Source organism: Bos indicus, chromosome 18 (genome assembly GCF_029378745.1).
Source record: "Bos indicus isolate NIAB-ARS_2022 breed Sahiwal x Tharparkar chromosome 18, NIAB-ARS_B.indTharparkar_mat_pri_1.0, whole genome shotgun sequence".
NCBI lineage: Eukaryota > Metazoa > Chordata > Mammalia > Artiodactyla > Bovidae > Bos > Bos indicus.
This window is the reverse complement of record NC_091777.1, coordinates 43,905,091-43,920,627: the sequence shown is the minus strand read 5'-3', so window position 1 is coordinate 43,920,627 and position 15,537 is coordinate 43,905,091. Positions and strand designations below refer to the sequence as shown.

General features: G+C 41.4%; 1 protein-coding gene across 8 annotated transcripts in view; it reads left to right on the top strand.

The window, feature by feature from the left end:
* The window catches only part of CEP89 (centrosomal protein 89), an 85,020-nt gene that overhangs the window by 52,107 nt on the left and 17,376 nt on the right, over positions 1–15,537 (top strand). For all 8 annotated transcript variants that reach the window (XM_070770907.1, XM_070770908.1, XM_070770906.1 and 5 more), the window contains 2 exons: positions 2,061–2,241; positions 15,078–15,245. In XM_070770907.1, the coding sequence (XP_070627008.1) occupies positions 2,061–2,241; positions 15,078–15,245 (349 nt within the window). The remainder of the gene's footprint in view (positions 1–2,060; positions 2,242–15,077; positions 15,246–15,537) is intronic.

Sequence of the window (15,537 nt, the reverse complement as noted above, 5' to 3'; positions counted from 1 at the left end):
AATGGCATTCCCCCCTCCCCCACTTGAAAATGGTGGGAAGTCATGTTTTTTAGAATATATTCTTTTTTACTGAAATGCAGTTGTTACAGCATATCCAGTCATCACCCATGATGCAGTGACCGCTTTCTCAGGACTCTGTAATTATTCTGTCTTTTGTAAATCAGTTATAGATAACAACTTTAGAGTCAGCAAAACTGGGTTTGGGGGGAACAGTGTGTAACATAAGCAGGAAAAATCATGTGAGATGGATATTTGAAAGAACCTGTGGGTCTATCCCCCAGAATCTGTTGAATGAGTAAATAAGTAGGAACCATTGGCTCTCTGGAGAAGGCAATGGCACCCCACTCCAGTACTGTTGCTTGGAAAATCCCATGGACGGAGGAGCCTGGTAGGCTGCAGTCCATGGGGTCGCTAGGAGTCATACACGACTGAGCGAATTCACTTTCACTTTTCACTTTCATGCATTGGAGAAGGAAATGGCAACCCACTCCAGTGTTCTTGCCTGGAGAATCCCAGGGACAGGGGACCCTGATGGGCTGCTGTCTATGGGGTCACACAGAGTCGGACACGACTGAAGTGACTTAGCGTAGCATAGCATTGGCTCTCTAAACAGTTTCTCTGTGCTCTCAGCCTTCCTGCAGCGTCGCAGGTGCTGCTGTAGATTAAATCTCCATCAGATCCTTTCCTCCTCTCCCCATGTGTCCCACCCTGTCCCAGGAGGCTAAGTTCTACTTCTCTAAGTACTAGCTTCAGATGTCCAGGGCACATCTTAATATCACATGCTTCCATGTCACTTAGGATGAAAATATTTATGATTTACTTTAAATATAGGACAGTAAACAAAAAAAATTAATGAGGAAAGGGAAGAAAAACAAATCTGTCCTTAGTTGGGTAATACTAAAAATGTCCTTAAAAATCTTGCAGTTTTAGGGTCAACATCATGCTGTATGTTTGCACATCTGTGTGTGACTTAAGGCTTCAGTCTTTGAAAGGTAAGGGCCTTGAAGCCTGGAATCATGTCCTGTTAAGTATTCTATATTTAACAATAATATCAATATATTGATCTCCAGTAAGAAAGTGTATAGTTCAGTTCAGTTCAGTCGCTCAGTTGTGTCTGACCTTTGCAACCCCATGGATCGCAGCACGCCAGGCCTCCCTGTCCATCACCAACTCCCAGAGTTCACTCAGACTCACATCCATCGAGTCAGTGATGCCATCCAGCCATCTCATCCTCTGTCGTCCCCTTCTCCTCCTGCCCCCAATCCCTCCCAGCATCAAGGTCTTTTCCAATGAATCAACTCTTCGCATGAGGTGGCCAAAGTACTGGAGTTTCAGCTTTAGCATCAATCCTTCCAAAGAACACCCAGGGCTGATCTCCTTCAGAATGGACTGGTTGGATCTCCTTGCAGTTTAAGGGACTCTCAAGAGTCTTCTCCAACACCACAGTTCAAAAGCATCAATTCTTCAGCGATCAGCTTTCTTCACAGTCCAACTCTCACATCCATACATGACTACTGGAAAAACTATAGCCTTGATTAGACAGACCTTTGTTGGCAAAGTAATGTCTCTACTTTTGAATATGCTATCTAGGTTGGTCATAACTTTTCTTCTAAGGAGTAAGCGTCTTTTAATTTCATGGCTGCAGTCACCATCTGCAGTGATTTTGGAGCCCCCAAAAATAAAGTCTGACACTGTTTGCACTGTTTCCCCATCTATTTCCCATGAAGTGATGGGACCAGATGCCATGATCTTCGTTTTCTGAATGCTGAGCTTTAAGCCAGCTTTTTCACTCTCCACTTTCACCTTCATTAAGAGGCTTTTTAGTTCCTCTTCACTTTCTGCCATAAGGGTATATTTAGTGGTTACTTAATATAGGGACCATAATTTCTATGAACAAAGACTTGATATTAATTTCTAGGTCTCCAATAGATTTTTTAAAGATAAGTTTTTGAGAGCTGTCACTGGTATTAGTAATCTGTAATCATGCTTTATTAAGTCTTTTGTACCAAGTCTTTTTTTTTTTTTGTACCAAGTCTTTATCCATCTCTTTTGTGTTTCAGTTTCTAAACTTACTAAACAGCTGATGCTTCTAGAGACTAAAACACAGAGCCAAGAAAAGGAGCTAACTGAAAGTAAGGAGCAATTAGCAATTTTACGTACAGAATGCCAAGAACTGCAGATACAGTTGGACAGCAAAGTTGCAATGGAAGTTCACACTTCAATTGTGAATGAATTTAAAAGGTAAGGATTTAATATCTTTTGAAGTATTAAGCATCACTGTGCATGTGTTACAGGCAGGTGGAGAGAGAGTACTCCATCTTTTTCTGTGTCATTTAGCTGTACCAGCCGTGGTGTCCAAGACTGAGAATGGTAAATGTTTTATTAAAGTGGAACCTGGCCATCCTTGGGGGCTGCAGTCTGCACTTTGTGTGTGTATATATATATGTATGTATGTGTATATATATTTGTATGTATTTTCCCCCCCCTACAGTTCCAACCTCTCTCTTTCTTTTTTTTTTTTAAGATTTATTTATTTTTGGCTGCTCTGGGTCTTTGTTGCTGCCAGGCTTTCTCTAGTTGTGATGAGTGGGGGCTACTCTTCACTGCAGTGCATAGGCTTCTCACTGCGGTGGTTTCTCACGTGGAGCACAGGCTCTAGAGTGCTCAAGTTCAGTAGTTGTAGCTCACGGGCTTAGTTGCTCCATGGCATGTGGGATCTTCCCAGACCAGGGAGCAAACCCGTGTCCCCTGCATTGGCACAGATTCTTAACCATTAGACCACCAGGGAAACCGCTCTTGTTTTTAGAACCAAAGATAATTTCATATAACTGGAAATCTAGACATCCACTAATGAGGAATTGCTGAAATGAAAGGATAGACCTATAAAATGAAATATGGTGCAGCCATTAAACATGTCACAAAAGAATGTTTTTGACATTGGAAGATAGCCACAATATATTTGTAAGTGAAGAGATTAGGTTACATAATAATACACACAGAATGATTACAATTTTATTTAAAAAGAAAAGAGATGTGTGTCATGTGTGTGTGTGATTAAGCTGGCCAGCCATCCCAGTTTGTCTTGGACCTGAGGGGTTTTTCCAGGATGTGAAAATCTTCATGTTAACGGAGATGAATAGGATGAGTTGATCACTTCCACGTGTATATATGTCTGTCTGTCTATAATTACATATATGTGTGTAAAATTACTTATATACCATAAATACATAGAAAATGAAATGAAAGGATGGAAAAATAACAATAGCAGTTATCTTTAGCAGGTGAAATTACGGGTTCTCCAAAGAAACAACCAATGGGATATATATAAGATATGTATGTGTGTGTGTATATATATATTTGGAGAGAGAAAGAGAGACTTATTTTAAGGAATTGGCTCATACAGTTGTGGGGGCTAGCAAATCCAGACTCCATAGTGCAGGCCAGCTGGCTGGAAACTCAGACTGGAAACTGAAACTGTGTCTTGAGGCAGAATTCTTTTTGGGAAGCCTAAGTTTTTACTACTTTACCAGAATCACTGCAGATGGTGACTGCAGCCATGAAATTAAAAGATGCTTACTTCTTGGAAGGAAAGTTATGACCAACCTAGACAGCATATTGAAAAGCAGAGACATTACTTTGCCAACAAAGGTCTGTCTAGTCAAGGCTATGGTTTTTCCATTGGTCATGTATGGATGTGAGAGTTGGACTGTGAAGAAAGCTGAAGGCGGAAGAATTGATGCTTTTGAACTGTGGTGTTGGAGAAGACTCTTGAGTGTCCCTTGGACTGCAAGGAGATCCAGCCAGTCCATCCTAAAGGAGATCAGTCCTGGGTGTTCACTGGAAGGACTGATACTGAAGCTGAAACTCCAGTACTTTGGCCACTTCATACGAAGAGTTGACTCATTGGAAAAGACCTTGATGCTGGGAGGGATTGGGGGCAGGAGGAGAGGGGGACGACAGAGGATGAGATGGCTGGATGGCATCACCGACTCGCTGGATGTGAGTTTGGGAGGCCTGGCGTGCTGAAATTCATGGGGTCGCAGAGTCGGACACGACTCAGCGACTGAACTGAACTGAAGTTTTTACTCACAAGATCTTCAGCTAATGGTATTAGGTAATCTCCCTTACTTAAGAGTCAACTGATTGAGATGTTAGTCACATCTACAGAATACCTTCACAGTAACATCTAACTAGTATTTGACCAAACAGCTGGGCACCATAGACTAGCAAATTGACACATAAAACTAACCATCATAATGAGTAAAGTAAATTTGTGTGTGTGTTCTATTTTCCAAGTGTTCTAATTCATAGGACTTTCCAGTCAGGAAAGCTGGCTGTCAGGCCTTTATGCTACAGGAGGGAAAGCTTTTTGCTGAGAGGCCTTGGGCTCCAAGTTGACAGGTGGGACAGGGGATAGAGGAGGTGGAGGTGGGGAGGGGTTAGCCTGTTGGCACGATTGGAAGGGTTGGTGTTTGATTGGAGAGGGAATCTAACATAGGAAAAGGGGCATGGACTCATCAGAGACAGAAGATGTGAATTCACGGAAGCCTCTGAGGCTTCAGGGCTTGTGTCCTCTGGTTGCCTCAGTTAGGGGTACCCTTTCCAGACCACAGATGAAAGAGGAATTATTAATTAGCAGCAGAGCAGCTGTCGAACTAGCTCCTACAGCGAGGCTGGGTCTGAGGAGAAGTTGGGAAAGGTTACACCTAAGACAAAGGTGAGATCATGAAGAAAAGATTTTAATTTTTATAGAAAAGGATGAAGTTGAATCTGTGCCTGGTGAGCTTCTAGGTCAGGTGCCTGGGTGTCGTTCTCCTATCCTGCTGAAGGCAGTGCAGTCCATAAACCTGAAGTGACTTGCCCACATTGTCTTGCTTGTTCTACCTGTTGGCAGCCGTGCCTGGAAGGAACCGTGACATAGGGAACAGGAGAAGCTTATTTTCCTAGTGAGCTATCCTGTTGACTCAGAGTTGGACAGCTGGTTACACCCTGAAGCTTAGATTACTCTGTGCTTTTATTGTCACTTAGAAAGCTTGAGCCTACTCAGCAGGGGTGATGAGATATCAGATGTCAACCCACCTGGCTAAAGAAATTTAGCAGACTCCTCTGGGGAGAGCTGAGGTTTGCAATGACTAGTGGTGTCTGTAAAAGGCAAGTCTTTTAAAGGGCAAAGGGGCCCTGTATCCTAAAGTGAAGCTGACTATTCACATAACCCACCTACAGAGACAGAGCCCTGGCCAGCAGTCAGTGAGTAATATGCCTGCTCAGGGAGGCACCAGAAGGACAATCTCCTTATATAATACATACCAAATACTCACTTTTTCATCCTAAAATAAGAACAGACTATTAGGCATGTTGAAGCATTGGTTATAAGGGGAAGAAATTACAGTGGAGAGAGACCTAGATAAGCAGAGAGACTCACAGCAAAGGGAACTTAGATAATACAGAAAACTAAGGAGTTTTTTGGCTGCATTGTGCAGCTGGTGGGATCTTAGTTCCCAGACCAGGGATTGAACTTGGGCCACAGCAGTGAAAGCCCAGAATCCCAACCACTAGGCCACCAAGAAACTCCCAAGGAGAGTTTAAAAGGATAAAATGCCATGGCAAAAAAGTGTAATCATTAAATAAGAAAAATTTTTAATGATTACCAGAATTTAAAAAAAAAAATCAGTAGAAGGACTGAAAGATAAATTTGTGGATTCACTGAGAACATCAGGAAACAAACAGTTGGGAATGGAGAGATAAAGTAATAGATGGAAGACCTATCTAAGGGGCCCAGCCTCAGATCATCAGGAATCTCAAAGAGATTAAAGAAAATGGAAAGGGAGATATTCATAGTTGAAAGGCATCTCCAGATCTCTGAAGCCCTTGATTGAAAGGACCCACAGAACCCAGCATGTGAATGAGAAAGACTCTGGATGAGACACATCCGTCATCCACAAGGGAACAGTAAGCTGGGGCCCTCGGGGCTACGTCCCCAGGTCAGGTAGACCGGAAGTAACCAGCCGTCAGTCCTCTCTGAAGCAAGGCCCCTTCTGAAAATGTTTCAAGGGAAGTATCCAGGACATAGAGAAAGCCAGCCAGACAGTGACTCGGAACCAGTAGAAACAATAGCAAATAACGATGAGGAGTCCAGGTATTAGAATTATCAAAGACTCTAAAGCAGCTATTGTGCTTTGAGAAAGAAAAGACAAGCTCCAAATTGTCTTCAGAGAACTATAAAACGTGACAATAGTGGGATTGAAAAGGAAGGAATAGAATTTTTAGAACTGAAAAGCACAATAACTTAAATTGCAAACTCAGTGGATGGGCATACCTACAGATTAGACACAGCTGAAGTGAAGTGGGGAACTGAAATATGTTCAAGTGAAACATAGCTCAGGGTGGGACTTCCCTGGTGGTCCAGTGGCTAAGACTTCACGCCCCCAGTGCAGGGAGCCTGGGTTCGATCCCTGGTCAGGGAACTAGATCCCACATGCCTCAACAAAGAGTTTGCATGCCGCAACTAAAGATCTCACGTGCCACAACTAAGACCGGCACAGCCAAACTAAGAAAAAATTAAGTTGGTTTAAATCATCCAGAAAATTTTTTTTAAAAACTCAGGAGGACATGAGTGTTCAGTGGTTGAGGTACCACTAGATTGGAGACAGGAGGCAGTATGGGGGGATATATTCAATCAGAAGTAGTGGTTGGAGATAGGATATCTGAGAATCTTCCCCAGTTGATGGCAATACCTGGGTTATGCCAGGATGGTTTCCTTCAGAGGACTTCAGTGGCAGCAGGTGTTAACAGGGATGTTGTGGTCCCTTGAATGTTAACTTCAGGGTGCTGGATATAAGCAAACTCTGTGGAACCTAGAATTTTCTTACTAGAGAAAAGCCCTTTTAGAAATGAAGTCAAATAAGGATATTTTTCTAAACCAAAGTGAGTGTCAACCATGCAGCAGATTTGCATTAAAGGCATAAATAGAAGGAATAAGTAAAAGCATAAATAGAAGCATAAATCAGGAGGAAAGTAAAATAGAAGTAAAATAGAAGGCATGAATCAGGAGGAAAGGAACTCAAGGTGGGGGGTCTGAGGAGGAGGATAGAACTGAGAGTAAAAGATAGTGGTAAATTTGTGGATAAATGTAAGTAAACATTGATTCTGTGTACCAATAATGATAATAGCTTTAGGGACTTAATACATAGAATTGAAATGTACAGCAAAAACAGCATGTAATTAGTGAGGCAGTAAATGGAATTTGTGTTCTAAAGTCTATCATTTAGAAGATGGATAAAGGTGTTGATTTTATTATTTGAAAATATGTGTGATGAAATTTCTGGAAACAGTATGTGTTTAACTTCTCAACCAGTATAGGGAAAGAATGATTTAAAAACTAATCCAAATGATGGCAAAAAAATAACAAGTGAGAAAATAGAAAACACAAAGTAAAAATATTAGATTGAAAGGCAAATGTATCAGTCAAAGGAAAAGTGAAGTGGAGAAGTTCATCACTCATAGGTCCTGGAGGAAGTACAGAGCACTCCTTGTGGGGTCACGTGGGAGGTCAGGGCAGGTGTAGGCAGAGAGAAATTGGCAGGACCTGGGGCACACGCCTTTATTAGGGTCCATGGATGGAATGCTTTGGGGTTCCTGGGCTAGAGCCAGAAGAGCAGAGTTTTGGTAAGCTTCAGTGGGGATGGGGAAGGATCTTACCTAAAGGGTGCACAAAGGGAAGGCCCTGGGAGGTGGGGAAGAGTGCCTTTCACAAGCGTCCCTGGGGGAGTCATGCCATGAACTTACATTGACTTGTGACTCCGCTGGCTGTTATCTAGGGCCTGTGTTCCAGAGTGGGCCTAGTGGTACTTCAAAGCCCCCGTGGGCCTCTTGGCCACAGAAAATGGATGCCAAGGCAGCAGGGTCATGGAGTGGTTTACCAGAACTCTCTACAGCAACTCTGTGTTGCCTTTAAGATGTACACCCCAAGCAGACACAAGGGAGTTCAAAAGAAAAAGGCAGAAAAAGCTATACTACTCAAATACAAACCAAAAGAAAAGTGGTAAATTACATGAATATCTGACAAGATAAATGCTAAGGTAAAAAAACTCTACTTAACAAAGAGGATCAATTCATAGGGATAAAGGGTTCAGTCCATCAGGTAGATGTTTAAATTTGTGTGCACTCAGAAAAAAGTTCATTCACATCAACACATTTGGAAATTTAGATGAAATGGTCACATTCCTTGAAAAATACAGCTTGTCAAAACCGACTCATAAAGAAAAAGAATACCTGAATATTCCTTCGGTCATTAAAGAAATTGAATCCAAAGATCTTCCCTTGAAGAAAACTATAGACTTAGAAACCTTCACGGGAGAACTCTGTAAATATTCAAGGAGGAAATAATTCCAGTCTCACATAAACCCTTCTTCAAGAACAGAAGAAGAGTTAATGCTCTCTAATTCATTTTCTGAGGTAAATACGACCTTGATGCCAAAAGCCAACAGTGATGGTTTAAGAAAGGAAAATTACAGTTCATTTTCACTTATGCTTCTAGATGTAAAAGCTCTAAAATTAAAGTCACTCGCTCATGTCCTACTGTTTGCAACCCCATAGAGTCCATGGAATTCTCCAGGCCAGAAGTCTGGAGTGGATAGCCTTTCCCTTCTCCAGGGGATCTTCCCAACCCAGGCATCAAACCCAGGTCTCCCGCATTGCAGGCAGATTCTTTATCAGCTGACCCACAAGGGAAGCCCTAAAAAAAAAAGCTTCTAAAAACAGTATTAGTAATAGATATGAACTTCCTTAATGGTTCTATTAAAAAATAAAACAATAGTAAATGTCACTGTTAGTGGTGAAATGTTGTACGCTTTCCTATTGAGGCTGGAAACAAGACAAAGATGCCCTCTGATACCATTTCTAAACAACACTAACAACATTGTTACGAAATGGAAACTAGTGCCCATGGCAAGAAAAAAGTTATAAAGTTTGGGAAGAAGGAAATAATAGTGTCATTATTCATAGATGGTACAATTCCATATATAGAAAACAAATTACAAATATATCATTAGAAATAATTGATTTTTGTACTGCAGTAATCAAAACAGCAATGTAGGGACTTCCCTGGTGGTCCGTTGGTTACAAATTCACCACCAATGCAGGGGATGTGGGTTCGATCCCTGGTCTTGGAAGATCTCACATGCCATGGGGCAATTAAGACCATGTGCCACAACTACTGAGCTTACATTCTAGGGCTGTGACTCCTGACCTTGTGTGCTGCAGCTGCTGAAACCTGCACACCCGTATTCTGCAATGAGAAGCCAGCTCGCCACAACTAGAGAAAGCCTGCACACAGCAACAAAGACCTAGCACAGCCAAAAAAATAAATGCAGCATGGCACTGGCAGAGAAAAAGACACGAGTCCGTGGGAAAGAACAGAGTGCCCACAAATAAACCCACACACCTACAGTCACTTAATCTTCCACAGAGGAGGCAAGAATATGCAATCGGGAAAACCTGGCCCCTTCAGCAAGTGGTGGTGATAAGGTGGACGGCCACATGCAAATCAGTGAGGTGAGAACACACGCTCTCACCGTATACAAGCTGTGTACCTATGGCTGATTCATGTTGAGGTTTGACAGAAAACAACAAAATTCTGTAAAGCAATTATCTTTCAGTTAAAAATAAATTAAAAAGAAAAAAAACTCAAAATGGCTTAAGAACTTAAACATAAGATGTGACACCATAAAACTCCTGGAAGAGAACATAGGTAAAACATTCTCCAACATAAATCGTACGAGTGTTTTCTTAGATCAGTCTCCCAAAGACAATAGAAATAAAAACAAAAATAAATGAGACGTAAGCAAACTTTCAAGCTTTACCACAACAAAGGAAGCCATGCACGCATGCTCAGTCGTTTCAGTCATGTCCAACTTTTTGCAACCCCATGGACTGTAGCCTGCCAGCCTCCTCTGCTCATGGGGTTCTCCAGGCAAGAATACTGGAGTGGGTTGCCATGCCCTCCTTCAGGGGATCTTCGGACCCAGGAATCGAACCTGCATCTCCTGCATTGCAGGGGGATTTCTTACTGCTGAGCCACCAAGGAAGACCCTTAAGCAAAATGAAAAGACAGTCTACAGAATGGGAGAAAATATTTGCAAATGATGCGACCAACAAAGGTTTAATTTCCAGAATAAACAAATAGGTCATACATCTCAATAGCAAAAACAACAACAAAAACCAATTGAAAAACAGGCGGAAGACCTAAAGAGACATTTCTCCAAGAAGACATGCAGAGAGCTGATATTCACATGAGACCTTGTTCAACATTGCTAATTTTGAGAAGTACAAGTCAAAACTACAGTGAGGTATCACCTCATGCTGGTCAGAATGGCTATCATTAAAAATTCTACAAGTAACAAATGCTGGAGAGGGTGTGAGAAAGGGAACCCTTCTACCCTGTTGGTGGGAATGTAAGTTGGTTCAGCCACTGTGGAAAACATGGAAGTTCCTCAGAAAACTACAAATAGAATTACCGTATGATTTAGCAATCCCATTCCTGGGCATGTATCCAGACAAAACTATAATTCAAAAAGATACATGCACCCCTATGTTCATAGCAGCACTATTCACAATATCCAGGACATTGAAACAACCTAAATGTCCCTCAACAGATGAATGGATAAAAATGAGGCTGCTGCTGCTAACTCGCTTCAGTCGTGTCCAACTCTGTGTGACCCTATAGACGGAAGCCCACCAGGCTCCCCTGTCCCAGGGATTCTCCAGGCAAGAACACTGGAGTGGGTTGCCATGTCCTTCTCCAATGCGTGAAAGTGAAGTCGCTCAGTCATGTCCGACTCTTTGTGACCCCATGGACTGCAGCCTACCAGGCTCCTCCGTCCATGGGATTTTCCAGGCAAGAGTACTGGAGTGGGTTGCCATTGCCTTCTCCAAAAATGAGGCAGTACATATATATTAGGTTGGTGCAAACATAATTGTGGTTTCAGATTGTGAATTTTAAATCATCATAACTAGGCTCAAACACATCTTTATTTATCAAAAATAGGAATCATTAAAATCAACACATTTTTGCCAATGAGAAATAAGTTTGTTCCTGTAGCATAAAAATCCGTGCAGAATGCAACGAACTCCTGGAAAGCATTTCCTGCTAGTTGTGGAAGCATTTTCCCTCCAAAAAGTTGTCAAGATGCTTGAAGAAGTGGTCATCGGTCGGCAAGAGAGGTCAGGTGAATATGGCAGATGAATCAAAACTTTGTAGCCCGATTCGTTCAGCTTTTGAGGTGTCGGTTGTGTGACGTGTGGTAGACATTGTTGTGGAGAAGAATTAGGCCCTTTTGACCAGTGTAGGCATTGCAGTTTTCAGTGCCTCGAGAAGGGTCAGACACGACTGAACGACTTCACTTTCACTTTTCACTTTCATGCATTGGAGAAGGAAATGGCAACCCACTCCAGTGTTCTTGCCTGGAGAATCCCAGGGACGGCGGAGCCTGGTGGGCTGCGTCTATGGGGTCTCACAGAGTCGGACACGACTGACACAACTTAGCAGCAGCATTGTTTTGCTGAGCATAGTTCTCAGATGCAATGGTTTCGCTGGGATTCAGAAAGCTGTAGTGGATCAGACAGGTGGAAGACCACCAGACAGTGGCTGTGAGCTTTTTTTGGTGCAAGTTTGCTTTGGGAAGTGCTTTGGAGCTTCTTCTCAGTCCAACCACTGAGCTGGTCATCACTGGTTGCCTATAAAATCCACTTTTCATCACAATCCAGTTGAGAAATAGTTCATTGTTTTTGCATGGGGTAAAAGCAGATGACACTTCAAAACAACCATTTTTTAAAATTTTCGGTCAGCTCACAAGACACCCACTTACCAAGTTTTTTCACCTTTCCAATGTGCTTCAAATGCTGAACAACTGCAGAATGGTCGATGTTGAGTTCTTCAGCAACTTCTTGTGCAGTTGTAAGAGGATCAGCTCTGATGACGCTTTCAGTTGTTCGTTGTCAACCTCCGATGGCCGGCCACTACACTCCTCATCTTCAAGGCCATTTTCTCCTTTGCAAAACCTCTTGAACCACTACTGCATTGTAATTTCGTTAGCAGTTCCTGGGCCAAATGCATTGTTGATGTTGTGAGTTGTCTTTCTTGCTTTATGACCCATTTTGAATCCAAATAAGAAAATAGCTTGGAAAAAAAAATAAATTAATTTAAAAAAAATTAAAAAAAAAAGAAAATAGCTCGAATTTGCTTTTTTTCTAACGTCACTTCTGTGGTCTATAATAAATATAAAATAAACAGCAAGTAATAAGTCATTAGCAAAAAACATAAAGCAAGAAATGCACATTGAAATCATGTAGAACATAGCCACATTTAAGAATGTATTCCGATATCAAATGGCAAAGTTCAGCAATACAAAGCCACAGTTACTTTTGTACCAACCTAATGCAGGGGACTACTGCTCAGTCATGAAAATTAACAAAACAACTCCATTGGCAGCAACATGGATGCAACTGGATAAGTGAAGTAAGTCAGAAAGAAAGATAAATACCATATGATATCACTTATACGTGGAATCTAAAATATAACACGAACCCATCATGAAACCGAAACGGAATCACAGACATAGAAAGCAGACTGGTGGTTGCCAAGGAGGAAGAGAGTGGAAGAGGGGTGGATTTTAAGTTTGGGGTTTCAGATGCACACTTCTGTTTACAGAATGGATAAATAAGGTCCTACTGCGTAGCACAGGGAACAATATTCAATATCCTGTGATAAAGCATAATGGAAAGAATATGGAAAAGAATGTGTGTGTGTGTGTGTAGATATATATAGATATATATATATATATGTCTGAGTCATTTTGCTGTAGAGCAATAATTAACACGTTAACAAATCAACTATACTTCAGTTAAAAATAAATAATAGTGAACTCTTGCAAAATTGGTAGAAACAATTTATAAAAAACTAAGACTGCACTTCCAATGCAGGGGGCCCAGGTTCAATCCCTGGTCAGGGAACTAGATCCCACATGCCTTAACTAAAGATCCTGCATGCCACAGCTAAGACTCCTGTGCATCCAAATAAATAATATTTTCTAAAAATTTAATCATATTTCTTTGTAGGAATAAATATATAGACAGTGACATTTTGAAGAAGAATCCCTCCCCTCCCCCGCAAAAAAAAGGAAAGGAGGAAGGGAGGTACTGTTAACAAAGCCTCACAAATAGGAATAGAAAGATTCACAGTACTTTTATTGGAAAAATCATTAAACTTTATTGATAATTTCACTGGGTAAACAATGCCAAGTTGATAGGTTTTTGCTTTTGGAGTTTTTTCCCATTCAGTTTACAGATGTTCTCCATATGAAATGCTACATTTTACTTGTTTCTAAGTTTGTTCCATTAAGCAATGCCCCAGTAAACTTTCTTGTGCAGATTAATGTTTCCCTAAATATATAGGTAGAGGTGGCATTGTTTGGCCATAGAGTAAATGCACATTTTAGATTTTGACATATTGTTCTCTGAGGTAGCTGTGCACACCCAGCAGCACTTTCCCAGCATTTCCTGTTGTCTTTGGTTGCTCTTCATTATGAACTTTTTGATTGATTTTGTGAACTAGATTTTGCTACCAAGTGAGCGATGAAAACACTTTTAAATAAAATTCTAAAATCCAAACAAAAAACAGCAGAGAACCAGGAGGGAAAGATGGAAGGAAGGGGTAGTTAGGAAGTTTGGGATCAACATGTACACACTTGTGTATTTAGAATGGATAGCAAACAAGGACCTACTTTATAGCACAGGGAACTCAAACTCTGCTCAGTGTTATGTAGCAGCCTGGACCGGGCAGGAGTTTGGGGGAGAATGGATACATGTATATGTATGGCTGTGTCCCTTTGCTATCTACCTGAATCTATCCCATTGTTAATCTTCTTTACTCCAATATAAAATAAAAAGATTATTAAAAAAACAGCAAATAAAAAGATAAAAGGTGAGTTTAATTCAAACATCAATTCTGTGGGGTGTCCACTGTTTGACTAACTGAAACTAGTCAACTAGGAAACAGTGGAAAAGTGGAAACTGTTTAGAAAATTACTGTTTAGGGAGCCAACTCAGGCTGAAGTCATTGAAATTGTGTGGCAAGTGAGGCCAACCCCAAACATATGCAGTGTGAGGCTTGTTCAGTAGCCAGCCAGCCAGGAAGGAAGCCCCATGTGGTACCCAAAGAGACTCCGTGGTACCTGGAGAGCCCCCATCTCTCAGCATCTCACCCAGTAGCCTCTGGGTGTGTGGCCATACCTGTTCATTCTCGGTTATTTCAGGAAAATTGAGCAAGAAAACCAGTGAAGGAACAATCTTCTTTCAAGCATCATTTTGCCAGAATTATATACTATTTGTATGCCCTCCTTGTTTTATCGTTTGTTTATCAAAAAATACGTAATTATTTAAGTCTGAAATAAAATTTGTTTTAGCCTTAGGATTTGAGGGAGGGGCAATTATAACCGTGTTAAGAAAAAAAAAGAGCTGTCTTAAATTCTTTCTGAAAGGAGTGGAGTATTTGTTTTTGCTGTTCAGCCGCTCAGTCGTGTCCGACTCTGCGGCCCCATGGACTGTTGCCCGCCAGGCTTCTGGAGTGTGCTCAGACTCACGTCCACTGATGCCGTCCCACCATCTCATCCTGTCGTCCCCTTCTCTTCCTGCCTTCAGTCTCTACCAGCATCAGGGTCTTTTCCAATGAGTTGGCTCTTCGTTCACATCAGGTGGCCAAAGTATTGGAGCTTCAACTTCAGCATCAGTCCTTCCAGTGAATATTCAGGATTGATTTCCTTTAACTATATTTATATACATACACAGAGACATGAACAAAAATTGTGAGCAGAAAAAGGGATGAGATCATCACCATCAGAGGAGTATGTCTACAGCCAGGCCCTCTCTGCTGCCCTGCAGGAACTCCCCACCAACTCCCCCAGGGGTTGCCTGAGGCTGTTCCCACAGAGGCCTCCAAAGGACCCCCCCGGGCTGCCTGGCAGTGGCCACCTCATTTAACCTCACTGTATTGGATGCAAGCTGGTGATATTTTTGTCCATCAGCCAGTTGCAGAAAGAAGAAGAGAAAGAAAATGCTGAGATGGAAGAGTTGATGGAAAAGCTGGCAGCCCTGCAAGTACAGAAAAAGAGCCTGCTCTTAGAGAAGAAAAATCTGATGGCTAAAAACAAGGCACTGGAAGCTGAACTCGAAAAGGCACAGAAAATAAATAGGTAGGTTTTTTTTTTTTTCTCTTAAACTGTTTTTCTTTTTTTAATAGTTAAAAAAAGACCATTGAATATTCTATTTCATATTCTTTATCTTTTCTTTTTCTCATATTGGCAATGAAATGGAAAGGGATAAATGAGATTACTAAATATCAAGATATAAAATATGACCAATGTTATAATGATGACCCTTAAGAATCTGAAATTTCTAGAAGTTCTTTACTAAGTGTTTCCCAAAAGTCTAATCCAGGGATTAATGGATTTCTTTTTCACAAATGCCTTTTAAAGAACACAAGCC